The sequence below is a fragment of the Oryzias latipes genome, chromosome 16 (assembly GCF_002234675.1).
Source record: "Oryzias latipes chromosome 16, ASM223467v1".
NCBI lineage: Eukaryota > Metazoa > Chordata > Actinopteri > Beloniformes > Adrianichthyidae > Oryzias > Oryzias latipes.
In genome coordinates, this window is record NC_019874.2 from 7514645 (window position 1) to 7541606 (window position 26962).

General features: G+C 46.2%; 2 protein-coding genes across 6 annotated transcripts; both read left to right on the forward strand.

The window, feature by feature from the left end:
• Window positions 1–941: 941 nt before the first annotated feature.
• ppox (protoporphyrinogen oxidase) lies at window positions 942–10169 on the forward strand. 5 transcript variants are annotated; one of them, XM_020709961.2, is made up of 13 exons: window positions 942–1219; window positions 1532–1617; window positions 2099–2266; window positions 2367–2482; window positions 4080–4212; window positions 5603–5747; window positions 5856–6049; window positions 6313–6373; window positions 7501–7619; window positions 7842–7955; window positions 8623–8772; window positions 8912–8954; window positions 9855–10169. In XM_020709961.2, exons 2-13 carry the CDS (start codon window positions 1534–1536, stop codon window positions 9983–9985), a joined length of 1458 nt encoding a protein of 485 aa, XP_020565620.1. In that variant the 5' UTR covers window positions 942–1219; window positions 1532–1533; the 3' UTR covers window positions 9986–10169. The 5 variants fall into 5 exon arrangements, with proteins under 5 accessions (XP_020565620.1, XP_020565619.1, XP_004077687.1 ...); XM_020709960.2 differs by having other exon boundaries at window positions 942–1167; window positions 1529–1617; XM_004077639.4 differs by having other exon boundaries at window positions 945–1219; window positions 2132–2266.
• A 1093-nt stretch (window positions 10170–11262) lies between these two features.
• LOC101167819 (phosphatidylinositide phosphatase SAC1-A) lies at window positions 11263–25339 on the forward strand. The gene is made up of 20 exons (XM_023963964.1): window positions 11263–11363; window positions 11531–11628; window positions 13092–13166; window positions 13252–13379; window positions 14941–15090; window positions 15398–15457; window positions 16214–16247; window positions 17363–17464; window positions 17596–17681; window positions 17795–17881; window positions 17966–18034; window positions 18969–19048; window positions 19121–19219; window positions 19292–19430; window positions 19794–19863; window positions 19951–20023; window positions 20650–20743; window positions 20910–21002; window positions 21073–21130; window positions 22797–25339. The coding sequence occupies exons 1-20, from the start codon at window positions 11335–11337 to the stop codon at window positions 22931–22933; spliced, it is 1761 nt and encodes a 586-aa protein (XP_023819732.1). The 5' UTR covers window positions 11263–11334; the 3' UTR covers window positions 22934–25339.
• Window positions 25340–26962: the final 1623 nt, after the last annotated feature.

Genomic DNA, 26962 nt, shown 5'->3' on the forward strand with positions numbered 1-26962 from the left:
CTTTTTTTTAATTGAAATATAATCATTACAAAACTCTCGCAGACACAACCACACAAAGTTGCAAGGCACAGCTCTTCTCAAAAACAAAGATAAAAAAAACAACAACAATGTATACATATATAAAAAATATAACACAATTTCAGCATAAATTAAAATATAAGGCAAACAACAATCTGGACCCTAAATTTGAACCATTCTGTGGCAGATTTACAAATATCATCAATGACAGGATTTGAGTTGTGAATACATTTCAATGAGGTTAAATACAATTTGACTTCATTCTTAAAACACAGGAAATTCGGCCGATCTTTTTTCCCCTTTTTCATATGAATATGATATTTTCCCAAAAGCAGGAGGATGTTCACCAAGTTTGTTGTCTCTTTTGGCAACTTACTGTTATAAAACAAAATATCTTTTTCTGTGATATGTATGTTGTTATTTTTTTTGACAAAGCCAGTAATGAAAATCTTGCCAGAATCTTTGGATCACTGGCCATGAAAAAAACAAACAGGTGTCTGGTTGTTTCTGGGGCTACATGACAGAAATCACACGGATCAACCTCAAAGCCAAATCTACTCCTCAATGTCTCTGCCGATGGGTAGTAATTGTTTATAATTTTGAACTGCATTTCTTTAATTTTGGGCATTTTATGAATTTCCATGGTTGAGCACCTGATGTGACAGGTGTCTCAGTTATTTTATATTTCACTTTTCTATTAAAGTCATGGTATAATTTACCTTTAAAGGATTTGTTTAGGTATTTATTGTCACATTTTTTTTCACTAAGTTTTATTTCTCCTATTACTAAATTTGGTAAAAAATCAACAGGCTTCTGCTGCAATTAGGATTTATGCAGGCAGGAAGTGCGTGGGAGGGGCCATAGAAGTGCCGCCCACATTATTGACATGCGCGTTTGAGGGATATATAAACATTTGCGGAAATACTAAAGAGCGCCAATAAAAACACATAAATTCTTTTAAGTCGTTTATTTATAAATACATGTCTAAAAATAGTAAAACAGAAATAACTGACTACTACTCTTACAACTGTGAAGAAACAGGAAGAAGCTGACAGTCGGCGCATGCGCGGAGCAGATTACATAGCCGGTAAACCCCACGCGCGCTGACCAGCTGGACAGGGCAGGATTCTCTTCGCAGCGCAACACACACCCGACTCGGTTCCTCCGTCGCGAACCAAACCAGAACCTCACACTCAGGCTGGTACGCACGCGGAACTTGTGTTTAAAAATGGGCCCTGGTTCTAATAATATAAATCCAGGTTTCGCCCGGACCGGACCGGGCCACTGCTCCATGATGGACAGGTGCACTGGACTAACCTTACGTTTTCAGAAAGGCTGAAAGAACCGGGAGCTCGCGGATCCAGAACCCGGACAGAGTTCGGGGACTGTCCTGGGCTAAACACGTCCAGGACCATTGTTTGGACCTCATGATCAAACGGCCCCCTTATCTCCCGCGGCAGACCCGCCCCTCCCATTCCACGCCCCCTAACTAGGACTTTCTTGTGTTTTTCAGTCATGAGGACGGTGGCGGTCCTGGGAGGAGGGGCGGGGGGGCTGGCTGCATCCTACTACCTGTGTAGGAGCCTCCAGGTTACCAAGGTAACGCAGCATCACTGTTGCACTCCTAAAGCGTGCTTTGTTTGGCCTCAATAAGAGTCTTTTAACAGGAGAACAGATTCAAACTGTTGTCGTCATTGAAAGCTTTAGTTCTCTGTTCCACATCACAGAAGACTTCAGCGGCTTACAGCTTCCTTTTCATGTGTGACTGAAACAAGATGTCAAACTGTCATTTTAGTGTTTGTCCTTTAAGATCGGTTTAAAAAAACGGCAACATAAAATCTGCTTCAGACTGTCCACTGATGGAAATGATCTGAGCTCACTGATGCTAATGTGTCTGTTATCTGTAATCTGTGGATTGATAGAGAAACGACCCTCCCTCTATGCCCTCCACCCCTCCAGTGGTTTTCTGCTGACACTAGTCCCTGGAGGATGATGCATCATCTGTCAAAGAAAGATTCAGGCATATCTGCAGGTGTTTCTGTGCAGTGACTTCCGCAGAACACTTTGTTTAAACAAACAGGAAACCTGTACACCCCCAACCCCCCCATCCCAGGTCATTCTGATCGAGTCCAGCAGCCGTTTTGGAGGTTGGCTGAAGTCCACCAGGAGACCAGACTCTGCCGTGTTTGAACAAGGACCCAGAGGGATCCGACCTGCTGGGGCAGTGGGCCAAAACACCCTCAACATGGTAAGATCTCCAACCCCCACCCCAAGGGGGGTGAGGAGGCTTCACACAGGAGCAGTTTTCATGAGGGGCTGAATGACTGTGGGGAGGGGGTTGTCTGCAGGTTGATGACCTCGGCCTGGGGAGGGAGGTCCTGCCTGTCCTGTACAGCCATGTCGCCTCCAAGAACAGATTCCTGTACGTGAACGGGAGGCTGAACAGGATGCCATCAGGACTGAGGTAGTTGCCCCCCCCCCCCCCACTGTGATAGTTATAGGCTAGATTCACTACAGCAGCGGTCCCCAACCTTTATTGCGCCACGGACCGGTTTGATGTCTGTTAAAATGCTCACGGACCGGTATGTTATATGTGGCGGACACACGCTGCAGCAACGCTGCAATAAAGGCAGAGACACGTGATGAGACGTACTCTGTACTTTTATTTTGACGTGTAAAACATTGTACATCGCACAGCTGTCATCATCCTCTCCCCTTCCCACACTCATGGTGCTAAAATGAAGTAAACACAACAGGAAGAAATAACTAAGGGTGAAACAACATAACTGCCAGATGAACGGCAAAAAGAAACACCCGTGCTCAACCCTATTTTGACCAAAGCAGGCAAAGGGGATTGATTTCATTCCCTGTGAAACTCGGACAGCAGACCAAACGTGCACGTCATCGACGCTACAGTACAACAATGTAATATGATTGCATGAAAACTGTGGTATTTTCTAAACATAACAATAAACACAAATGATGACATGAGCAACGTCCTCTCTGCCTGCAACACTCTCTGGTCGCTATTATTATAACATTTAAACATGCCTTCAAAATAAGTGCATGGAGAATCCAACTCACCACAGTGCTGAATGGTTGGACGGAATCGCCCGTTGGGATAAATCCGTATTTTAAGTAGGACTCCTGATACTGTCTATTAAATGCAGCCATTTTTTTTGTCCCGGAAGTGGAAGGCTCCTCTTCTGTCTCCTGGCTGGGCCTTTTCCACCAGGCAAAGAAACTTTTAGAAGATGTTTGTTTTTGATTCATTTTGCTAGTTCCTGGGTTTTATTTTAGCGGTACCCTATCACGTGACTGAGACGAGAGTAACATAGACGGATGTAACAGAAAATCGGGCAATTTTTCAAAATAAAACATCTTTCAGATTCCGAAATAAATAAAACGGAAGTCATGTAAGTTATTTTATTTTTCCTGTGCGGCCCGGTACCAAAATGACCCACGGAGCGGTACCGGTCCACGGCCCGGGGGTTGGGGACCACTGCACTACAGCTTCCAGCTCAGACGAGGAAAACAGAAAACATAGATCAATTTTTCTGCATCACAATGGAGCGGAGCAGGAAGGTTATGGGAGGCCGATTGTCTCAACGACGTCACAGCGACAGGCTTTTTCAAACTGCATTCTTTTGTCTGCTCCCAAATCACGATTTGAACAAAGAAATACTAGCTGGAGTGGGTCTTTTTACAAAAATAACAGAAAATAAGGTTTCTAAATAGAAAAAATAACGTTGTGAATAAAACTAATTGAATAAAAAATCAGTCCAGAAAGTGAAAGTTTAAAAATGCTAATACGTAAAAAAAACAAGTTTTTGTTGTAATAAATGATAAAATGGGCCTTTTGACCTTTGAAGTGTATCATTATGGTAATTTCTCCTAAAAAACAAATCCATTTATGCATCGCTGAGTACTCCTCTAAAAACTTTATCTGTGAAACCCCTCCCAATCCACGAAAGCGAGTGGGTCCTCACAGAGGTGCTGTGGATCAATGGTGTGTTAGCTGTTCTTCTCCTGACAGCAGAGGGATCTCTTTTCCTCCTCAGGGGGCTCCTCCGGACCACCCCACCCTTTTCTCGGCCGCTCCTGTACAGCCTGGCCTCTGAGATTCTGGTGAAGAAGAGCAAAGAGGAAGACGAGTCGGTGCACTCGTTTGTGTCCCGTAGACTGGGACAGGAGGTAAGAGGCGTCCTTAGGTTCTCGTCTTGACTCCGATGTTCTGTCACAGACAGGCCAGATCTGAATTCTTCCTCTACCCCTACATTTAGCCCTTCAAACGGAAAGTCAAAAAAACAAAAGTGTGTTCTAATTTGGGCGTCACTCCCACTCGATGACGTCATCAATAGTCGGTCATCCATGTTACCAAGGAGCTGCTAGCGCTCTGAAAATGCACAACAACCAACATCAGTGCATCATGCTAAAACAAAAGGTTACTTACATTTACATGTAACCGTCTGTGCTTCAGAGCACACCCACGTACTTTCAGACACCCCTATCCCTGCAAATGCCCCTACAATTGGATGTATTGGAAGAAGCTGAAAGGATTAGGAGAAACTTTGAATTTGGCCAAACTCTGGATGCCAAGTGACTCTGAAAGAGGGCAAAGCAGTCTCTATTCTCTGGTCCTGGGTTTGGACGGACTTCCAGCAGCTCACAGGCCTGCTCTCTCTCTCTCTCTCTAACACGCCTTACTGACTTTATAGTGATGTCAACATTGGGAATTACTTCTAAAATGCTCAAAATTACTGCAGATATCAGATGGAAATGTCTGCACAACAGTTTTTTTTTAAATGGTCTGGAAAGGATTCATCTGTCATAGAATGCTGCAGGAAACACAGAAAGGTTTTCAACAGCAGAAGTAAAGTCAGTTCTAGGACAGAAATTCACCTCTGAGTTTTGGATGGGACTGTTGGCATATCGTTGGCATATCGTAATCCTCCACTTATTTCCCATCACTCCTTTGCAGGTTCTTCTGCTAGCTTGCAGCCCTTCACAACCCCAACCTAAGATTGGCAGTGTAACAAAATGGTGAAAAATATTGGAGCTATGCAGCCGGGACAGTTTTAGTCCAGATTCCATCTCAGACGAGGAAAACAAAGATGTTCATGGAATCTATTTGTCCTCAAGTGGATGAATCAGAATGGAGCAGAGCAGGGAGACTTTGGCCCGTCCATGGCATTTGCTGTGTCACAAATATGGGCTTTTTCAAACCACAGGTTTTTATCTTTTCCTGATCCATCACTATTTGAATAAAGACATACTAGGAAATGCAGTTTAAATCCTAATTTTTTTTATACATGTTAAAAACACCACAGAACATGTTAAAAACACCACCGGCATTGGGGTGGGTCTTTAACTGCTGCCAAAGTCCACCACTGTCTGTTCTTGACCTGGTAGATCAATGGCGACAGGGTTGTTGTTGTTAACCCGGGCCGTGGCCAATCTAGTATGGGAGTTCTGTTTATCCACATAACGGATTTGGCTTTGGTTTGACATTTGATCCATACATGGCGCCAACACACACGAGCCCCCTGTGGTTGCATGATGGTGTTTCTGTGTCTGTGTTCAGTTGGCAGACTTGGCGGTGGATAGTCTGTGTCGAGGTGTGTTTGCGGGGGACTGCAGAAAGTTGAGCGTCCGATCGTGCTTCCCCCCTCTCTTCAAGGCGGAGCAGCAGATGGGTTCTCTCATCCTGGGAATGCTGCTGGGCTCAGGTACGTTGGACCACCTTCCTCTATGCAGCTGTGACTACGGTTTCCATCCTCCCGGACTTTAAACCTTTGTTGGATGATCTGAGTTGAAGACGGTGTGTACATCTACAGGTTCAACGGCTACCGTCACTCCTGGACCTTTGGCCAAGAAGGCCAAAAAAGAGTCTTGGGCTCAGTGGTCCCTCAGGGGGGGGCTAGAGACCCTACCAGAATCCATTGCAGAGTATCTCCAAAGGAGCGGCAAGGCGGAGATCCAGAAGAATGCACCTGTGAAAAACATTAGTCACTCGGAGTTGGGCTGGAAAGTAAGTAAGACAGATATGAACCAATGGTAACAGAACACAGGCCAACCTGAGGACCCCGTACTACTTAGACGGGACCAAACGGGGTTTGGTGAATCTCATGGGTGGTGAGCTGATCCACATCTAGTCTTCATCAGTGAAGAGCTTCCCGTCACTGGTGTGCACAGTTCTCCAGCAGTGATGTGGAGACTGAAGAGCTCTGATTGGTCAGAGAGAAGCTTCAGCTGCTGGTGTTGTGTGTTTGTTTGTGTTCCTGACTGTTACAGATTCAACTGGAAGATGGAGTTGTGTCAGCCGACCACATCATCTCTGCGTTGCCAGCAAAAGGTCAGCCTCCAGATCTTGTACACCCACTGGAGTTCCTGCTGCCAAGTGTTGTCTGTGCAGGGATACGTTGGTGCTCTTTTTTAAACACATAAAAGCTCTCAATAATCACAGAACAACCTCAAAACAAACTAAAGGAACCACTAAAAACAAGTGACTATAAATCAGATATTGTTAATAAATTGCTTAGAAGAATTTTAGATTCTAAAATAAGGAAGTAAACAGGCCTGGACACAACGTGTGCTTCTCATAACTTCATATGTAACCCTTTATGTCATTACTAGAGCCCCCAACTCTGCTATACCATGTTTCACCTACTTCCACAAAAGTTCAGGATTCAAACTGGGCTTGATAGATGTCCACAACAGAATAGTCTGGTTCCGTGGCCTTTGTCCCTGTTGGGTTTTTGTGGTTGTATTTTGGGTCGTTGTTCTGTAAGGCTACGTTTAGACTGAACGCGACTCACGCACCAGGGGCGTCTAGTTTCAATCGGAGGTCCTGCAGCGGGATTTGAGCATCAGGTGTGATGTGGCAGTCTAATAGCAGCGTGGTTCGAATATCTGAACTTTAGCAAAGAATTCACATCGGATTGACCAATCAGGAACTCAGCTCTTGCTGAGTTGGTGATGTAATTGGCGGGTGGAGTCCAAAGCCAGCATGGAGGAGAAGCTGATCTTTGCCGTTTTTTTTTCTTCTCCTGAACTTTATATTTTTCTTATTTTCATTGATTCATGGCTACTTATTTTTTCCTCTTTGACTAATGCGGGACAGCAAACTGAGACAGAAGTACCGCTGAAAGCGTCTGTCATTCAGACGCAGCTCTGCCTGCAGGAGTGAAGCTTGCCGTACTAAGAGAGTCTGTGAAGGATATCATGAACAGACATAAAGATGTGATTACTGATGCTTTTGTAGAGCTCCTCTAAATAAACCTGATCTCTAAACATCATCCATTCATGGTTGTAAATGAGACATACAGACAGAGCTTCCATGTAGCGATGAGGCGAAAAACCTTGAACAATAGCTCCTTCCACATGCGTCTTTTCGAGATAGAGGCGACAGACGCCAAGTTGTTGCCCAAATTGCGTTGGGTGTGAACGTAGCAGTAGCCCACCCCTTTTTTGTCTCTGTAGCACTGGCGTGTGTCCTCCCCCCATCCTGTCAGAGTCTGACCCAGATGCTGCAGGACGTCCACGCTGTCACTGTTGCTGTGGTCAACCTGGAGTATGACGGTTCCATCCTGCCTGTACAGGTGAGATGCTCCTCTCTTGGGGTGTGGCGGCACAGAGCCGGGTTTTAACATGGTAATGATTTATGCTCTTCTTTGTCTTTGATTGTAGAGTGTTTGTAATGCACCTTTAGAGTTTCCTTTTTTGCATCTCCAGTTAAAAGGCAAAGCTTGATTAAAAAGACTGAAAAAGCAAGGGCGGCCTCAGTGATGTTTTTAACTACTCGTTACTACTCTGTGTCTCAGGGTTTTGGGCATCTTCTTCCTTCATCAGAGGACAAAGGTTTACTTGGAGTGGTCTATGACTCTGTCCCCTTCCCTGAACACAACCAGCCCGACAGAGAGACCACCAGACTGACGGTACACACACTCTCATGTGCACGCGCACACCCTGCCCCTGGCATGTCTCGCGCCCCCAGCCGTCCCCCCAGTCATCTGGATGAAGCTCATGTACTGGACTATTTAAACATGTAGTTGTAGAGTTAGATAAGCTAACTCCTCTCTAAGAGTTCTGGTACATCGCCTGTCCGTCTTGGGGGAGGAACCCTCCTTCATGTGGACATCCCTGAGGTTTCTTCTTTTTTTTTTCCAGAATCCGTTTATGTTTTTTTATAAATATGCCTTGCCCAGTTTAGTTTAGTCTGCTTAGTGTAGTTTAGCCAATACTATTGTATTCTATGACTTCATGTTCTTTATGATTTCATACAGTTGCCGGTATAAAGCCCATTGAGATGACTATTGCTGTAATATTGGGCTTTATAAATAACGTTGAATAAAAAAAACAGTGTAGGGTCCTGCTGGGTTTGAAAACCAGGAAAACATCTAGGAGTCATCCTCGTACATTCTTCTGCAAGGTATCAAGGGAAACACTGATCAGATGGACAGACGATGAGCTCTAATACCCAAGAGACACAGAGCGAGTGTGTAGCTGGCAGCTCCACAGCACCCACTTTCCCACACAGCAGATGCACCACTGGTTGGTTTTCATGCCAAACCCGTGATCACAGGTCATGCTTCCTTCCTTCAGGTGATGATGGGTGGCGCCTGGTTCCAGGAGGTGTTTGGTGATCCAGAGTCTGTGACATCAGAGCATCTCTTAAAGCAGGCCTGTGAAGCAGTGTGCTGCCAGCTCGGAGTCAAGGCGGCACCCATTTGGAGCCATGTGTCTCTTCAAAGGGTACGGCAGCGCACTTTGTTTTAGAAACGTGGTCTTTACTTTTTTCATCTACCTGGTTAGCTGTGCGTATGAATCGTGTTTTCTGCGGTTGAGAAACCAGAGCAGGATCACCTGAAACGGTTGATGTTGTTTTCCTCAGGACTGCATACCTCAGTATTATCTGGGACACTCCCAGAGAGTCGGTGAGTTTTGGCCTCTTGTTATGCTACGTACACACCAGGCATGTAAACGGGCATACGATGTTCACACTGGACTGTCACTACTCGATACTAGCGCATGTACGCACAGTTGGAAGAGGCTTGGTGCAAATCTGGTGAATCTGGCTTCTTCTCTCACAGCTCTATTCTGATAAATGAAAGACTTGGGCCGAATCCAAAATGATTTCTTACGGCTTCTCACTACCCCAACATCTATCCCTCCAAGCGGAGAGATATGGAAAAAAAAGTGACTTCAAATCTGGACGTTACTACCCCTTGATGACGTCATCAATAAACTCCTGTCATTTAAATTAGTGCGTAGCGTTTTAGTCCTGCAAAAAAAACTCATGACTTACATTTAAATTTAAACTTCTGTGGTTCAGAGCGCACCCACGCGGATCACCCTACCGGCAGATCAGTCCCTACAGCTCCCCTATAAACACTTCTGTACTTCACTACAGCCACAAATGCCCCTACTGTTGGAGCAATAGGGAGGAGTCAGAGGTCAGAGGGGTCTGGGTGGGAGCAGTTTTGGATACAATTTTTGTGTCGTGTAAATTCCAGTTGGGTACAAACTCCAATTATTCATTTTCCTCCATGATCAATTTTTAAACGGTTGGTACTTCCATGAATGAAAGGGGACGCCATCCAAAGCCGAGTTCAACTTTCAACACGCGTTCACTGACCCTGAAAATGGACTTAAAACTCGGTGGCGATGCGTAATCACCAGAATTTTGAATGCGGAAGCCTGAAACGCACGCTCACATAGACTTTTCATTGGAAGTGGTCCCTTGAAAGCACGTTGCTGAGCCCGGTGTGGACGTAGCTTTAGTGAAAGGCTTGTTGTCAGAAAAGGCTGAGAGGGTCTTTTTTTCTCCCCCCCAGAATCCATGCGGAGCTTCATCAGGAGCAGGAATCTCCCTCTGTCTTTGGTCGGTTCCTCCTTCGATGGCGTCTCGGTGAATGATGTCATCTTTAGTGGACGTGCAGCTGTGGAGGAGCTGTTTGGAGTTTGATGGTCATGACCATGAACGCAGCAGCTCGTGAAAAAGAGGAATTACTACCAGATTTTAATATAAATGATGTCAATAAGGAGAATCATTTTTCTCACCTTGTAACAAGAGAGATGGGATTAATTTTTTTTATCAGCCTTAAATTATAAACCTTTGTGCCTACAATAAATCATGAATGTTCGACTAACTTCGTTTTTTTTCATTTAACTCCTTTTTCAGTAAAGAGCCTGATGTTAGCAGGACATCTATCAAATGTTTCTCAGTTTCAAAGAAATCTGATTTCTAAAATGTGCTGTTTTCCTCCTAGAATATTTGTTCCTCAGCACACGGACAGACACCAACAAAAGAACTGGTTTATGAACTGAAATTGGTTACTTTGAATGTTGAACAGACAAGGATGCTTTTATTTTCTGCTTGTTTTTTGCTGCGGCATAGGGAGATGAGCTTTCAGCAGATTCTTTTGTTTTCTAATTTGTCCTGTCCAACAGCTGAGTCAAAAGATCCGAGCTGAAGGCCTCTTGTGTCAGATTTTACTGTTACAACAGGGATTTATGAGTATTTGGGCATGAGGTGTATACTTATATAAACCCCCTTTGGATTTGAGGCTAAACTTTCTATTAGTTAGGTTTGTATATTTCTAGTTGGATCGGACAGAAGAAAAGAAGAGTGATGTTCGAGATGGGGGGGGATAAAGGAATTAAAGAAAGGGGAGAAAAATTGGGTTAAACAAGTAGGGGGGGTGGGTAGAATCATAAATAGCGGCAACAAGTTTCTGTAAGTTTATCATTATTACTTTCAGGTGTAGATGTTGGTTAAAAGGGGCGTGGCCTACACACTGAAATGTTACAAATATACCTGTTTGCTCCAAACATCTTCACGCACAAACATGTCAACATGTACACAATACAGCTCACACATACTTATGCATGCAAACAAAATGTGTTTGCCTCTTCATCACATCTCTTTCCTCTTCATGACTGGACTGGTTTTCTTTGAAATGTCAGAAAGAAAGAAAGAAAGGTGAGTTGTGAGCTGGTGCTGGGAGGGGGTCGTGGATGGTTTCTCCTCCTCTGAGGTTTTTCACACATCAGCCTATGACGCATCTTAAGCAGTCTCAAAGTTAGGCTGAGACTCGTGTTGAAAATAAAAACAATCTAAGAATTCGCTTGAAAGAGCAAAGGCTGTTTCCTAAACGCATCAGTTCATCTCCAGCAGCCAGTCCTCGCTTTGGTTCTCCAGAACCCTGCAGTTCTGGGTTTGGTCGTGGGGGGGCGGCCGCGTGCCACGACAGTGGCGGAGCGCGGGAAAAACCAACGGAGACGAAGAAGAAGGCCACGTCACTGGAAGCCAAGATGTCAGCGTCCTATGAAGCTTTGTGTCTGTAAGTGCAGCGATGAGCGCCGGTTCTGTTTGCACGGACGTTACCGGTGCTTGTGTGGCGTGGATCAGACAGCCGGTCACCGGACGGCCATAGCTGCTTGTTTGTTTGTGTTGAATGTGGTGGTGAAGCGGTGCATTCTGGGAGCTGTGACTGCGCTGTCCTTACAGGCGGACCACACCAGACAAGTTCTACATTGAGGCGTGCGGGGAGGACTGCGAGGATGCTCTGGTCATCGACAGGGTCTCCTCTGAGATCCTCCTGTCCGGTAGGATCCACCTGCAGACCCCAGGCCAGAACCTTCTGCAGAACTAGAGCGAGGACCCAAATAGTTAGAACTCTTCCCTGATGAAAACACATTATAATTAACCGCGTAGGTAAATGTAAAACATGATGATGATACCTCAGGCTTAAAACAATCCCACACCAAAGACAAAGAACCTGTGCTGTTTTCTCGGTCTAGCAGTTGTTAGAAATTCACCTCTGAGTTGTGGGCAGGACTTGTTCCAGTGCAAGCCCACCACCATTTCCCATCACCCATCTTTTGACATGCTCTCACACCAACTTGCAGCCCATCACAACCCCAGCCTAACATTAGCGATCCAACAAAAATGGCGGCATTATCCAGTCGTAGAGTTTAGAGCCACACATTTGTCTGCCAGATGCATCAGAATGGAGAGGAGCAGGGAGCTCGTGGCCGCCCAGCACATTTTTTGAGTCACAAATATGATCTTTGTCTGATCCTGATTCACAGTTTGAATAAAGAAATACTCGGCAATGAAGTTTACATCTGAGAAATCATGAGAAAAATGCCACAAGATGTTATGAACATCATTTTCATCAGAGTGGGTCTTTAACAAATTTGCTGCCTGGTAGATAAAGTGTTGAGTTAAGAGGCTACTGGTGTACTCAGTATTACCAAAAGTATTTTCTCACCTCCTTTGACTCACATATGAGTCCCATTCCTAACCCTGAGTTCAATATGATGTCGGTCCACCTTTTGCAGATATTACAGCTTCAACTCTTCTTGGAAGGCTGTCCACAAGGTTCAGAAGTGTGTGTCTAGGAATTTTGGACTGTTCCTCCAAAAGCTCATTGGTGAGGTCACACACTGATGTAGGTGGAGAAGGCCTATGTATGCTATGGGGTCCAGGTCAGTACTCTGTGCAGGCCGGTCAAGTTCATCCACATCAGACTCTGTCATCCAATTACTTATGGACCTGGCTTTGTGCTCTGGTGCACAGTCATGTTGGAAGAGGAAGGGGTCCGCTGCAAACTGTTCCCACAAGGTTGGGAGCATGGAATTGTCCAAAATGTTGTGGCATCCTGAGGCAATCAGAGTTCATTTCACCGGAACTAAGGGGCCAAGTCCTGAAAAACAAGCCCACACCATAATTCCCCCTCCAGCAAATTTCACACCCGGCACAGTGCAGTCCAAAATGTACCGGTCTCCTGAAGACCTCCAAACCCAGATTCATCCATCAGATTGCCAGATGGAAAAGCCTGATTCATCTCTCACCTCATCTCAACCCCACACGTGAATGAGGAGAACATGCAAACTCCACACAGAAAGGTCCTAGCCAGCATTTGAACCAGGACTTTCTCACTGTGGGGCTAGAGTGCCAACCACTACACCTCCTGGTCTAATTCTGTTGAAATAAAAAGCTCTAGTTCAGATCCCAACGCCGCCATGCTTTTTAGTAGGGTGCTCTAACTCTTTGTGCTCCTCAGGGAGGAAAGACATTCCTGCATCAGCCGAGACCAGGATCATATGTGGGATCATGGGGACCATACATCTAGTAGCAGGTGAGTCTGTCGGTCCAGAGACACATTCAGCTGGTCCTGCGGTGGAGGTGTGGATGTTCTGTGGTTGTGTTCCTCTTCATGTTAGGAATGTATCTGGTGGTAATCACGGACAAGGTGAAGGTGGGAGATCTGCTCGGTCATGCTGTCTGGAAGGCTGTGGGCTTTGACGTCATCTCCTACAAGAAGACAATTCTGCATCTGAACGACAACCAGGTAAGTTTCGTTGTCACTGATTGTCTTTCCTCCGCTCTGGTGAATCACCTGCACCGGTTCTGGTCCTGTTCACCTCACCAGGATCAGCTGCTGATCCACAAAACAAACTTCTTTTGTAAAAAAGGGGCTGTAGAGGACCAGCCAATCAGAAGTGTTGTGTCCCCTCACGGTGTGTTGATATGAGATAAAAGGCTCAAACCAAACTGAAGACAACTGACTATTAAATAAAAACAGTAAGCATTGGAACTGTTTTAACTTTTAAACCAAGTCTAAAGTTGCAGTTTCTTTTATTCCAGTTGATCCCATCGACTGTTTAGGAGAAGTGGACTGAGTGACGTCACCCACAGAAAATGGTTTATTCCAGCTCCAACCAAATGGAGTCAATTCAGTCGCCATTTTCCCTCAATACGACCACCGCCATTTGGAGCCAGAAATTGTCAGTAAACAGGAATTGTCGGTCTGAGTCGATGTTTCTACGGCAACTATTCTCACCAATTGGGAGTGAGCGTGTAGGAAGGCCACACCCCTACCACTTGAAAGCGTTTTATTGGTCAGTTTATGACTTGAATAATTTTAACTACAGGAAGATCAAGTTAATAAAGAGAATAATCTAGAGCATGTTAAATGGACCAGATTAAGAATGGTTATTCTGTCCAATAGAGAGACTGAGTAACAGCTGTTTGTTTCTCTGTAGAAGTCTGTGGGATTTGGACTTCTTGGAGCCAGCAGGTACTTCCTGTTTGGAGTGCCAGGGGGGAGGGGCCAATCAGTCCAGTTGTCACATACAGTCAATGATTGTTTCCCAGTCGGGTCTTCATGGACTTGTTGATGCAGCAATTTCATACATTTGTTCTGAGGACGCATTAAGGTGGAGAAGACAAGCAGTCTGCTTGCTAGGCTACATGCTAATCCTCATTGGCCGGCTCTTTCAAGGCTCTTCCTTGCCAGCGTTGGATCCCTTGACAACTAAACGGATAAGACTTGTCTCGCAGAAGGTGGACAGCTGTATGGCCATCATCTGTGTAACCAGGCAGGACTGGCAGGACTGTTTGACTGCAACACAGTCAAACAGCTGGTTAAACAGGACAGCTTATGGAACCCAGAATCGTGAAATGAGCTGTACAACGGCATAGAGGGGATAGATTAGCTTTCCTACACGGAGTAGTGGTTTGTTGTTTTGGAAGAAAAGGTAAACACGTCTGATCTAAAAGAATTTGTATTGAAATCGAAGGTCATTTAAAAACCTGGTTGTCCATCTCTGACAGTGAACTGCTGTCCTCCAGCCAACACATGATGGGGGGGGTTCAGGACAGTTTAGAGCAGAGGTGGGCACTGAGGGCCGCATTCCTGCATGTTTTCCAGCATACCATGCTCTGGCATGTTCTGATTGGCTGGACACACCTGAACCAGGTAATCAGCCATGAGTATGGCAAGGATGTCTGGAAATCATGCAGACACACCGGCCCTCGAGGCCTGGAATTGCCCACCCCTGGTTTAGAGGAAGAGTCGTCTGTGGAGCTCCTGCTCTCATCATCTCCCTCCTTTTTGGCTTGCCTTGCAGATGCAGGACAACAAGACCTTCTTGTCTATGATCAACGGCGTGCTTCACACCGATGCCTTCTATTTTGCCACCACCTATGACCTGACCCACACTCTGCAGCGGCTGGCCAACACTAGCCCCGACTTCCAGGACACGAGTCTGCTGGAGAGGGTGAGCGCCACACATCCAAAACTGCAGCGGGCCTTCTGGACCAGGGTTCTGACAGCCCACAGAGCCTGAAAGCCTGACATCTGCAGGACACACGGCACCAGCGGTTCCAGAGACAATGAGCAGGATTTTTCACCAGGAACAACGACATGAACTTTAGGGAACTCTTTTCATTGGCTGGCTAACTGGCTAACTTCTGCGTGGTTCTGACCCAAACAGGATCCGTCCTTAAAATCCGCAAAAGCCAACTTCACACTTGCTTGCTGCAGAACTACTAACTCAGTTCCTCTTGGTCTCTGTGTTTGTTCAGGCAGATCAGCGGTTTGTCTGGAACGGCCACCTGTTGAGGGAGTTTATGTCTCAGCCTGAGGTAAGTCCATCCATTACAGTCGTGGTGTTCCGCAGGGCACTGTGCTTGGCTTGCTTTGCATGCGTCCTTTTAGTACATGTATAGGAAAAAACGACATACTTTATCCTTTTATTCTGATCCAACTCTACTATACTTCTCAGATACAGCAGATGTCACCCAATTTACAAGATATCAAGCAGTATTTGAACTTCTAGATTTATTAGTACTTTCAGATTAAACAAAAGGTTCTTGGAGCTCTTCAGGCAGTCACTCAGCATCGATATCATTACATTTTGTATTCATTTGGTCAGCAGTCCTACTGTGAGAAACCTTTGAGTTATTTTGAAGCAGTATTTAAGTTTTAACTGACACGTAATTCAAGTTTCTAGAACTTTCTTCTCCTCTGTTTCTGTTATATTTTAAAAATCATGTGTGTTTCAGAGGAAATACTTCAAATTGTTCTACTTTAATTCTCCAACTTCTTAGAGAATTCTCCAACTTAAAAAAAACTGCAGTCACAAAGCAGAGTCTGAATCCCTTTTTTTTTTTAAAGCTTCGAAAGCTCAAACGGTCTCATCTCAAAGAACTCCCAGCTCCAAAACTCCCAGACTACTGATCTGCTGCTTGGTCCTAGAATAGAAGGCAGAGCCGTCGACTGTCAGCCTCCTTATTCCTGGAACCAACTCTGCTTTAGCTCAGGAGAACCCAACCCGGAGCAGAACACGCAGAGCTCCAGACGTCTTCATCAATGTTTCATTTGTTGCTCTTCTTTTTCAGTTGCACAAGTTTGTGGTGCCTGTGATCCATGGTTGTATCCTTTGGTTCTGCAGCTTCTCACAGAGATTGCAGGACAGCATTTAGCGAGCTGAAAGAAAAATGTTTCCCAAAAAGCAGAGCTCAGTCTGCGTTACACAGAGAAGGAGAAGCGGGCACAAAGCGTTCCTGACACGGATCCTGGAAAGCGGGATGTCCTGCAGAGCGGCCTGTCAGGGCTTCAACAAAAGCCTCCACTCTGCAGACACAAACCTCTGAGGTGACTGGATGAGCTGCGTTGAACTTCACAGAGGCAGACGTTAATGCAGGGAAGCAGAGAGAAGAATCCGATCCATCAGTTTAAGACGCAAGAAAACAACTAAAAAAGGGAGGTAGTAATAGATTAGATGTAATAGTAATAGATAGGTAGTAACCGGTTACATTTTGTAAAACCGGTACTCCTGATAGTTTTACTGCAGCAAACCTTCACAGTTCAAGTCGTACTGTTGTCAGAAATCCTGTGAACGGTAAACGGCGTATACTCTTACAGAGCTTTACTACCTTGCAGTTAAGTCACTGCCCCGTTCCCCCATGAACACACATTCACGCACTGATGGCGGAGGGGCGTGCAGTAACTGAACCTGTGATCTATGGATCAGAGGTCGACCACTGTGCCTCTGCCCCACAGCCGCTCCTTTATTGACGTTTTTTGCAGTTATTTCACTTGTGACTTGATAACTCTTAGTAAACACTACTTGTTGATGTAAAAGCAGAATCCTCTTGAGTAGATTCTGTGTGCACTGCTGGCTCTCTCTGTCTGGACGCGTGTCCTTTTTCCACAAGTGGAATGTTTGGGGACAACTGCGTCTGTCAGTTGTTGGCAAAGAGGCGGGACCTGCGGTGCTGAGGTAGAGTGGTCCACCTCTGATCGGAGGGTCAGTTCCTGACTTGCCTGCCAATGCAAGGCGAAGACACTGACCCTCATGTTGCTCCTGGTGGTTATATGTTGGTGCCAGTGTTCAGCAGTGGAGCTGCCATCAGTGGGGGGGGGGTAAATGGGACCGTGACTGTAAAAGGCTTTGGGCCTTAAAGCAAGGCAGAAAAGCGCTAAATGAGTTTACACCATTTACTGTTTGTTGTTATGGATCTGTGGGTTTTCTGAACTCTAAGCAGTCATCAGCATCAAGTCCAGCTGCATCAATGGGAAGAAGTTTGAGTGGAGCATCATCTCCAGACGGAGCTGCTTCCGAGCCGGCGTGCGCTACTACGTACGAGGTAACTCTTCCTGGGAGCAGACCAGAGTCCAGGACCCCTGTGGAGTTTCAGTGTCTTGCAGAAGTTCAGTGTCTCAGTCTCTGCATCTGAGCACATCGAGGACAGTAGGAAACGGTGTTTTTCTGCTGCAGGGATAGACGTGGACGGACACGCCGCCAACTTTGTTGAAACCGAGCAGATTGTGCAGTATGGTGGAAGCAAAGCTTCGTTTGTTCAGGTGAAACTGCTGCTCAGATCCAAATGAAGACCTCATTTCTTCTGGTCTTCCAGCTCAAACATGAGATCCACCCTCACTGGGTGTCTCCTGCTTCTCTCTTTCTTTCTTTCCAGACCAGAGGCTCCATCCCCTTCTTCTGGTCTCAGAGGCCCAATCTGAAGTACAAGCCCAAACCACAGATTAGCAAGGCGGGGAACCACGTCAGTGTGCTGTCTGATTTATGAGACCCTCCCCATAGCCCTGCGGGGTCTGTGTCTGATGCTCTTTCCACCGTCTCTCCTCAGCTGGATGGGCTGCAGAGGCACTTCGACTCTCAGGTTCTGCTCTATGGCAGACAGGTGGTGCTGAACCTGGTGAGATGGAAGAATTTCTCTGCACCTACAGCCCTTCAGAGGAGCTGTTGAAATGCTTTTCAGATCGTGTGAGCGTAAAAATCTACCTGCAGGAAACAGAACAGAGCCGGTTTTTACACTTGGAACAATCCAGTGGATGAAATAAACATTTGATCCCTGAAGGATTCAGTAGATTTGCTCTTTTAAGAAGAAACGGACAGTCTGTCATCCTAATGGTTGATTCATTTGAACAGTGAGATAGAAAATCAAGAAATCAACTTCAAGGAATTGATTCTCTAAGTCATGAAGGTGTTTGTTGGTAGACTTCAGGGGGTTCCGCACATCTGCCTTCTTTAGCTTCTTTTACTTTGCCAGCACTGCAAGATGTTAAACCATTGTGGTGTAAAGCCTTACCAATGGTTTTCTTGGTGACTGGGGTCCCAGCTGCTTTGAGATCATCAGCTAACTCCTGCCGTGTTGTTTTAGGATGATTTCTCTTTGTTCTCATGTTCATGGAAACCCCACCAGGTCACATAAATTCACCTAGAAAATAAAGAGAAACACAGTAAGAGACCACACCAACAAGCAAAGTTTCTTGTGTAGAAGGAAGAAACGAGTCTGATGGAGAAGTGCCATCATCCTTTATCTTGAAGGGACTGTTTCTCTCTTTGCTCCGTTTATTGATAATACAAGTAGCAGGTTACAACTTACAAGCAGAGAAACGGCCTTGAGAAGTTCATTACGGTGTTATATAATGAACCTTTTCAGTTCAAACAGCACCCGTCCTTATCTGCTGAGGACAGTGTGTCGTAAACCCCAAATCCTAGTTTGGGGTAGGAAGCAGTAAACCTACTAAATCAGCAAGGGATCAAATATTTATTTCCTCCACTGTAAATGAAGTCAACCTCAAGCAAAAAGATCAGGCAGCATCTTCAGGCTGTTTTTCTATTTGCAGATTAACCAGAATGGCTCAGAGAAGCCTCTGGAGCTGGCCTTCAGAAACCTGGTGACTAGCCTGGGTACCGGCATGGTCAGGTGAGGCTCATCTGTGTTCTGCTGGAAGATGGGCAGCTGCAGATGTTTGGGTAATGACCAGCTCCTCCGCAGGTACGTGGCCTTTGACTTCCACAAGGAGTGCAGTCGCATGAGGTGGCACCGCCTGCAGATCCTGCTGGACATGGTGGCTGAGGCGCAGGAGGAGCTTGGGTCAGTGGAACGGGCCTTGGTCCCTCACTGCCATGGTGTTCTCAGTGAAAATGAGATGTTGTCTGTGTGCAGCTTCTTCCTCGTGGACTCTGATGGGAAGGTGCTGCTCAGTCAGGACGGCACCTTTCGGAGCAACTGCATGGACTGTCTAGACCGAACCAACGTGATCCAGAGCCTGCTGGCCCGGAACTCTCTTCAGGCTCAGCTGCAGGTACCAACCATGACCCGGTCCAATGGGCTGAGCCAGACTCAGCTCTGCGGTTCGACCTGGAAATGGGCTTCTTCTTGAGAAACATTGCATTGCTGTGTTCTTGCTGGTGTCGTCATGACGACACTAAAAAACAAAACCTCACCTGCTGCCGTCTAGAACCGTTTACAGATGCTTCTGCAACAATCCTGGTCCCAAGAAGAACCTGCTCACAGGCAGGAAGCAGCTCCATCTGCAGAAGATGGTTCATTGATTGAAGCGTGTTTGTGTTTGTGTGTGTGTGTGTGGGGGGGCTCCTGGGTCATTCTGATATTGTGCCCATTTCCAGGCTCTGTGGGATCCTGATGATTGTGTCTGTGTCTGCAGAGGATGGGCGTCTTGCACCTGGGCCAGAAGCTCGAGGAGCAGTTGGATTTTGAAAAGACATTTAAGAATGGTGGGTGACTATTCCCAGCTGCAGACTCAGGAGCAGTGAACTGAGGGGGGGTTGTGATCTGATGAAGTCTCCTGTGTTGGGATGCAGCCTGGGCAGACAACGCTGACGCGTGTGCGAAGCAGTACGCCGGCACCGGAGCTCTGAAGACGGACTTCACCAGGTCAGTTTTTCCCTTTTTTCAGCCTGGACCACTTGAACGACAGGTTTGGTTTAATGAATTCCATTGGACTCCATCTTCCCTCCTCTATTTCTGTGGATCAAATGAAATCTTCTCTCTTCATAGTTTTTACCAGATGAATTTGTCAAGGCATGAAGCTGCGTCCTCGTTTACTTTACATCATTTTTGTAACCACACTTCCACTAAACGCAGCGTGTGTCGCTGAAGAGTCAACGCTGGACTTTTGTTGATTCTCAGTTTGGTTCCTGTGGTCTGAAGTGTAGCGGCAGCTTCTGCTGGGACTCGTGCACAAGCCTGCAAGCCACCGCATTGCACTGTCCTCTGCACTGAAGAGGTTTTTGTAAAATTCAGAGAAGCTTCTTTTACCTCACGAGGTTCAAATCCTCCCTCAGTCTTTATCTGCATGCGTTTGCCCTGACGTGCAGGAACGTCTGTGCTTGCTCATTTGAACCAAAGGGTGATTGGTTAAAACAAAACCCATAGTTTTTGAGTTCCTCCTGAGGAAGTTACCAGAATGCTGCAGCTCTGCAGCCATGCACGTGACCTCTGATGTACGTGACCTCTGATGCACGTGACCTCTGCATCACCCCGGTGTGACCGCATTTCAGGACTGGGAAGAGAACTCAGCTGGGTCTGCTGATGGATGGCTGGAACTCCATGATCCGATACTACAAAAACAACTTCTCTGATGGCTTCAGACAGGTGAGCCTCCATGTGTGCAGGTAGATGCAGAGTTCGGGTTCATCTGACCTCTAGGTTTTGGTTTTTCAAAGATGATCTTTAAAATCTTAGTGAGAAAAAAAATCGAAACACTTTTTAGATACATTTTAAAATGTGGATGTTTACTGTGAATCATCTCAAACTCCAGGACTCCATCGATCTGTTCCTGGGGAACTTCGTCGTGGAAGAGGCGGACTCGAGTTCCCCCCTGCAGGAACAAAAGGACTGGAAGTTCCTGACGGTAAGACGAGTGTGAGGCAGACCGCCAGCCCCGCCTCCTGCAGCCGCTCATGCTTTGCCTGTCTTTGCAGCTGCCCATCATCATGGTCGTGGCCTTCTCCATGTGCATCATCTGCCTGCTGATGGCTGGTAAGACCTGAACACATTCAACACAGTCTTTGCTTCTGGATGGGGCGGGGTCTTAACTGGTCTGGTCCAGACTGTTCACACTGAAAGCTCTGTAAAAAGAAACAAACTTTCGTCACTGCATCTGAGGTTGACACTGAAGTCGTCTTTGAAGGCTTGAGGGACCTGCAGCTGGAACAGAGGCGTCTGATTTTCACTGGTCCGTCTGCGGTTCATCTGCAGTCTGTCTGCGTTGCATCTGCAGTCCGTCTGCGGTTCATCTGCAGTCCGTCTGCGTTGCATCTGCAGTCCGTCTAAGTTGCATCTGCAGTCCGTCTAAGTTGCATCTGCAGTCCGTCTGCGTTGCATCTGCAGTCAGTCTGCGTTGCATCTGCAGTCCGTCTGCGGTGCATCTGCAGTCCGTCTGCGGTGCATCTGCAGTCCGTCTGCGGTGCATCTGCAGTCCGTCTGCGTTGCATCTGCAGTCCGTCTGCGTTGCATCTGCAGTCTGTCTGCGTTGCATCTGCAGTCTGTCTGCGTTGCATCTGCAGTCTGTCTGCGTTGCATCTGCAGTCCGTCTGCGTTGCATCTGCAGTCCGTCTGCGGTGCATCTGCAGTCCGTCTGCGGTGCATCTGCAGTCCGTCTGCGGTGCATCTGCAATCTGTCAACGCTGGATCTCCGATGCATCTCTGTTGTGTTGACACAAAAATAGAACTTTTATCAGAATTTTAACATCGCCTCCGTCACGTCTGCGTTCCACGTCAGTCCCACCTTTCAGCAACTTAAGTCTTTCACAGGAATTCTATTCTCAGTCCGTTGAAGCGTCAATTTTGCGGCAAAAAGCCAGGCAACCGGGATTTTAAAATAAAATTTTCCGTTTTACTTTCAAAATAAAACTTTATGAGACTTCATTTCATATTTACAGTTTAGTGAAAACGTCACAGATAACGCCACCATGGACGAAAAGTTTAATTGTGTAGGTTCAAAAGTGTGTCATGAGATGTAGTTTACAAGAACTCTGTTAGGACGGAGAGGGCATCAGCTTCGAGTGCAAGGAGCTGCTTGACACAGAGGTGACGGGAACCACTCCTCCGGGATGCAGGGGGGAGGGGGTCAGACAAGAAACACAATGGAGTTAATGCAAAGGAACTGACCCTCGTGGGATGGACTCCCCACGCAGCGCACTGGAGACGCACCGCAGACAGACCCGTGTAAATTCAGGATCAGAGATCCTCACAAGTCCTGAAAAGTATTTACCTCCAGCTTTCTGAAAGGGTCAAACCTCCCAGAAGTTCTCTGCACTTTTATCCTAACTTTAATCAGTAACTGAGCCTGAAATGGTGTCTTTCATATCGATAACCAGTTCAAACAGGTACCATTAATACAGGTAACGGGTGGAGGACAGAGAATCCTCTGTACAGGTCTGAGAGCCAGAAATCCTCTTGTTTGTAGACGACCAAATACTTATTTTCCACCATAATTTACAAATAAATTCTTAAAAAATCAGATAACTGAGTGATTTCCCGGATTATTTTTCCTCATTTTGTCTCTAGGTATACCTGTGATGAAAATTACAGGCCTCTCATCTTTTTAAGTGGGAGAACTTGCACAATTGGTGGCTGACTGAATACTTTTCTGTCCCACTGTATATCTATCTGCTCCTCCTGATGATGCCTTTGTGTCCTGCAGGGGAGACCTTGACTGAGACTCTGGCTTATGTTCTGTTCTGGGGGACAGCCAGTGTTGCAACTGCTGGCCTGATCCTCTTCAACGGACGGGACTTTGTGGATGCTCCCCGCCTGGCGCAGAAGGAGAAGCTGGACTGAATGTTTGCGTGTGGACGGCAGCTGGGCTCCGGCGAGCCCCTTGCCTTGCCCCCCGGCTCAAAGCGGCCTCGTCATGCCTGGAGCCTTTACTGACACCGGGACAGAGCCGAGGGTTCTGATGGACTCAGAGCGGGCAGGGAGTCAGACCGAGTGCCGGGCTCACTGTGGTCCACACGGAGGGGTCACTTTGACTGATTTTTACCAGAAACCAGAGCGGGATTTGGTGCCAGATGTGCAGCCACGTCCCAGGCTCTTATGCAGCGACACACAGAGGAAGCTGCTGGCTGCAGTTCCTGGTTCCGTTCTGATGCTAATATGCTGACTTCAAAGGAACACTGAACTGCTCCAAAAATGAATACTTCATAAATCTCATGTCAATCCCACGCACACCTCAGAACCAGGGTCATCTCAGAATCCTGGACTCTCAGCTGTTCAAATCCAGCCAGCGGTCAGGCTCACTGATCTTTAGGTTCCAGTCCTCAGACTGGGCCAGAGTTCTGCACAGATTGGACCTTCTCATATCAGTGGTTCTGTACTGAGCTATGCTGGATCCCATCTGTTCTCCTGGTCCATCTCCAGCTCTCACATTGGCCATGATGATCTGGGTTTAAAGTTTTGATGTTGTTTGTTCCACATTTCACTATAGGGAGAAACCCTGACATGCCTCTAAAGCAGGGGGGGGGTGTTATATCTGCATGTTTTTCAGATGTCTGTTCCTACTGACACCTGGATCAGGTGTGTCCATGCCAGGACAGAGTATGCGGGAGTCTGTCTGGTGGGGGCCTCAGGCCTTTCCTCTCAGTCCACACTGAAGACGGACTGCAGAGACTGAAGATGGAACTTCCACTTTCTGGAGTTGCAAATGTATGAGGTGAAGCCCGACATGCAGCTGCAACAACATTGTTTTCCCTGAGAAAACGACTGATTTGAAACTAAAGTGGCACAGCTGGGTATTTTGGTCTTTTCAGTGGTTGACCTTCTTCTCTGTCATCAGACATTCGGGTAAATGCCTCTCTCTCTTGTGGAGACGGTGACGTTTGATTAGCCTTTGAAACCTGCCGGCTTGGCTGCCTCTTTTTCTTCTGGAGGATTTCCAGCAGTGAGGTGGTGGGTCTGCTTTAACCCTTGTGCTATCCTAGGCACTTTAACATTGGAAGTTGGGTCATCAGGACCCACTAGACAGTGCGCTGAACCTTTTTTCTTCAACGATTTGTGATCTTCACTGGTGTCCATGGATTACATGAAATCTTTCCACCTTTGTCATGGTAGGGAGAACACGCCAATGGAAGGGTGGGGTCATCTGGACCCCATAAAAATGGCACAAGGGTTAAAACCAGTGTGTGAAAGGTCCTAAAGGATTTTTGGGAATACCAAAGGCCTTTGACGCCGAAGGCTCCTTCAGTTCCTGTGGGGTCCTGGAAGTGGGATCTGGGTGGGACACAGCCTGAACGGATGGCTGAGACTTTCTCCCAATACGCTTTAGGTTTTCACATTCTTGGACAAAACAGGTTTTTCTGAGCTGTTGGCAGATTTTCCTGTTAGATGTCGACTTTCCAGTCGTTTGTAGCATTGCTGCCGTTGGTGGTCTCATCCTCCTGACTGTCAGGCAGACGCCCCATCCGTTTATCATTGCCTGAAAGGGTCACTCTGACCCGCTTGACCCGTTTTTCCTCCGCTGGGAGAAGTGACAGAGCAGCAACCAGTTATAGGTGCTAGCACTCACCTGTAGCAGCTGTTTGGCAGACCAGTGTCTGATGAATGTGTCTCTGTGAGATGTGTTGCTGCTTTTTAATGGGGCAAAATGACCCTAAATCAGGCGTCTGCAGCCAAAGAGCCATACATGCTGAAGAGCCACAACATGGTACAAAGAGCCATACATGGCTCTTTGTACCATGTTGTGGCTCTTCAGCTTTTAAGAAATTGCTAACAGTTGAAATAAATGTTGGGCTTTTAGTTCTGGTAAATCTGTTGATAAAGTTTTGTGTTTATATTTTGTCAGATGACGGAGCGAGGTGATGGTAAAAGTGGGTTTATTATAGAAGACTTTTATAGCATATGTTCTTATCTTCTGCTGAGCAACAGCGTCTAGCCGCTGTTCAGATTTGAACCTTTAGTTTTTTTCTTTTTGTTGGATTCTACACCCATGTTTTCATGTATATATTGATCGTAAAAGAAAAAGAATGAAAAAGCATCAAAGTCCTAATGAAAGAACGTTTGAGTCTTGTGCAGTTTTAGTTCAGGTCAGTTTTTGTATTTTAAAGGAACTACTATGAGCTACCTTCAAAAGTTCACATTGATTTATATAGAAACAAATAAGTGTTCCTATAATTGTAAAAATTAAAAGTCTTTATTTTATGAATGAATGACTTAATGGCCACAACAACAAGTAAAGTGTATTTTTCTGAACATGGACTTTCTCTGGCTGAGTCCGTTCCGAATGGCGTTTTCAGCATTAAAGGTGGCAGATCCCTGGAAGGCGACTTATGGCTGCTCCACCTGCTGTAGTTCAGGAAAGTATTGCTACCTTAGTAAACTTGTGAATGTTAGTATTTGGAAGTAACTGACTTAAGCTCCCCTGTTAGCTTCTAAAGACACATTAGAGAACTACCATGCAGTTTGCCCCCCACCCACATTAAAGGAAAGAACCTGAATCCTGGTTCCTTCCTAACTCCATATTTAACAGAGTTAAAAAAAGAAGCACATCATCTATAAAAATGATTTCAGGCCGTTAGGACTGGCTCAAAGCCATGATCCGGGGAGGGGGGGGGCTGGACTTACAGCATTTATTAAACATGTCAAATATTAACAACAGCAGTAAGATAAAGTTTGTCATTAGTCCTGTGTGAACCCAGCATGTACGCTAACATGTGAGAACGAGACCATTTTCCTGTGGCCGGAGAGGCCTGGAGCGGCACCAGCAGGAGGGAAGAGACCGCCGGAGGGGGCGACCCGTCCGTCGTCTGAATCACAAATGGAGGGGCAGGAGGGCTGGCAGTGGAGGCCTGCAGACAGCACCAACACTGGTTTCTGGGGAAACCCAGAGCTCTCCTAAAGCTGAGGATCCTGACAGAAATGGTGGAAACCTCAGACGTTCAGGTTTAGCTCAGTCGTATGCAGAGAGCAGCACTTCCTTACAGGCTGCTGTGGTGGGGGCCCGCTCCTCCCCTGCAGATGTGATGTGGACAGATCTTCCGGGTGGGGGGTGTTTCGATTGTTTTTACAGACCTTTGTTTGCCACAGAGCAGCTGTGAGTCTGTCTTTGCTGTTTGCACAGAGATGCCAACCAAACTAACGTTCAAATGGAACAAAACAATAAAGCTTTAACTGAAACTTCAGCCGTCCTTTCTGATGACTGAAACTCATGATGAGGGTGGGGTTGCTCAAGCACCTGCCCCCTTTGCCCAGATGGTATTTCAGAGTACAATGGCCTTCTCTGGCCACTAGGAGGCAGGGACATTGGTACACTTTTATCTACAAGGCCTTGCTTGGATCACTGCCTCCCTACATTTGTTCCTTAATCACAAGAAGTGTGGAATCTTCCTCCTTAAGAATCTTAAGACCAGTTGTTGCTTTCTGTTCCATTTGCCCGCACAAAAAGCCTTTGTCCACTCTGCTCCTTTTGCTTGGAATATGCTACAGAAAGACTGGAAACTAACTGAACGGGCATCTTTAAATGTTTTTAAGAACAAGCTCAAAGCATCAGAGACTGAAATAATAATGTGCAACTGCTTTTTATGATGTATGTGGTTTTAATGTTTGTTTTTATGTATTTTTTGTATTGAAATGTGCTGCCTCTTGGCCAGGACTCCCTTGGAAAAGAGGTTTTTAATCTCAATGGGACTTTGCTGGTTAAATAAAGGTTAAATAGCGAAAATAGCCAGTGTCCTTTTTGTGTCCCAATGTCATGTGTGAAAGCCTGTCTGTAACGTTCATTTACCGATAACATCCAATCAAATAATGCTAATTTTTAAAAAAAAAAACCGCTAAATTCCAAAAATATGATCTTGGCCGTTCCTGACACATACCTGG

What these genes read in the sequence shown, in the direction of transcription:
- ppox (XM_020709961.2), top strand. Translation starts at nt 1,534, where the DNA reads ATGAGGACGGTGGCGGTCCTGGGAGGAGGGGCGGGGGGGCTGGCTGCA. An exon ending in GTTCCATCCTGCCTGTACAG is followed by an intron (nt 7,620 to 7,841) that starts GTGAGATGCTCC and finishes TCTGTGTCTCAG; the next exon opens with GGTTTTGGGCATCTTCTTCC. An exon ending in GAGAGACCACCAGACTGACG is followed by an intron (nt 7,956 to 8,622) that starts GTACACACACTC and finishes TCCTTCCTTCAG; the next exon opens with GTGATGATGGGTGGCGCCTG.
- LOC101167819 (XM_023963964.1), top strand. Translation starts at nt 11,335, where the DNA reads ATGTCAGCGTCCTATGAAGCTTTGTGTCT. An exon ending in CTGAAGACGGACTTCACCAG is followed by an intron (nt 20,024 to 20,649) that starts GTCAGTTTTTCC and finishes ACCGCATTTCAG; the next exon opens with GACTGGGAAGAGAACTCAGC. An exon ending in TCTCTGATGGCTTCAGACAG is followed by an intron (nt 20,744 to 20,909) that starts GTGAGCCTCCAT and finishes CTCAAACTCCAG; the next exon opens with GACTCCATCGATCTGTTCCT.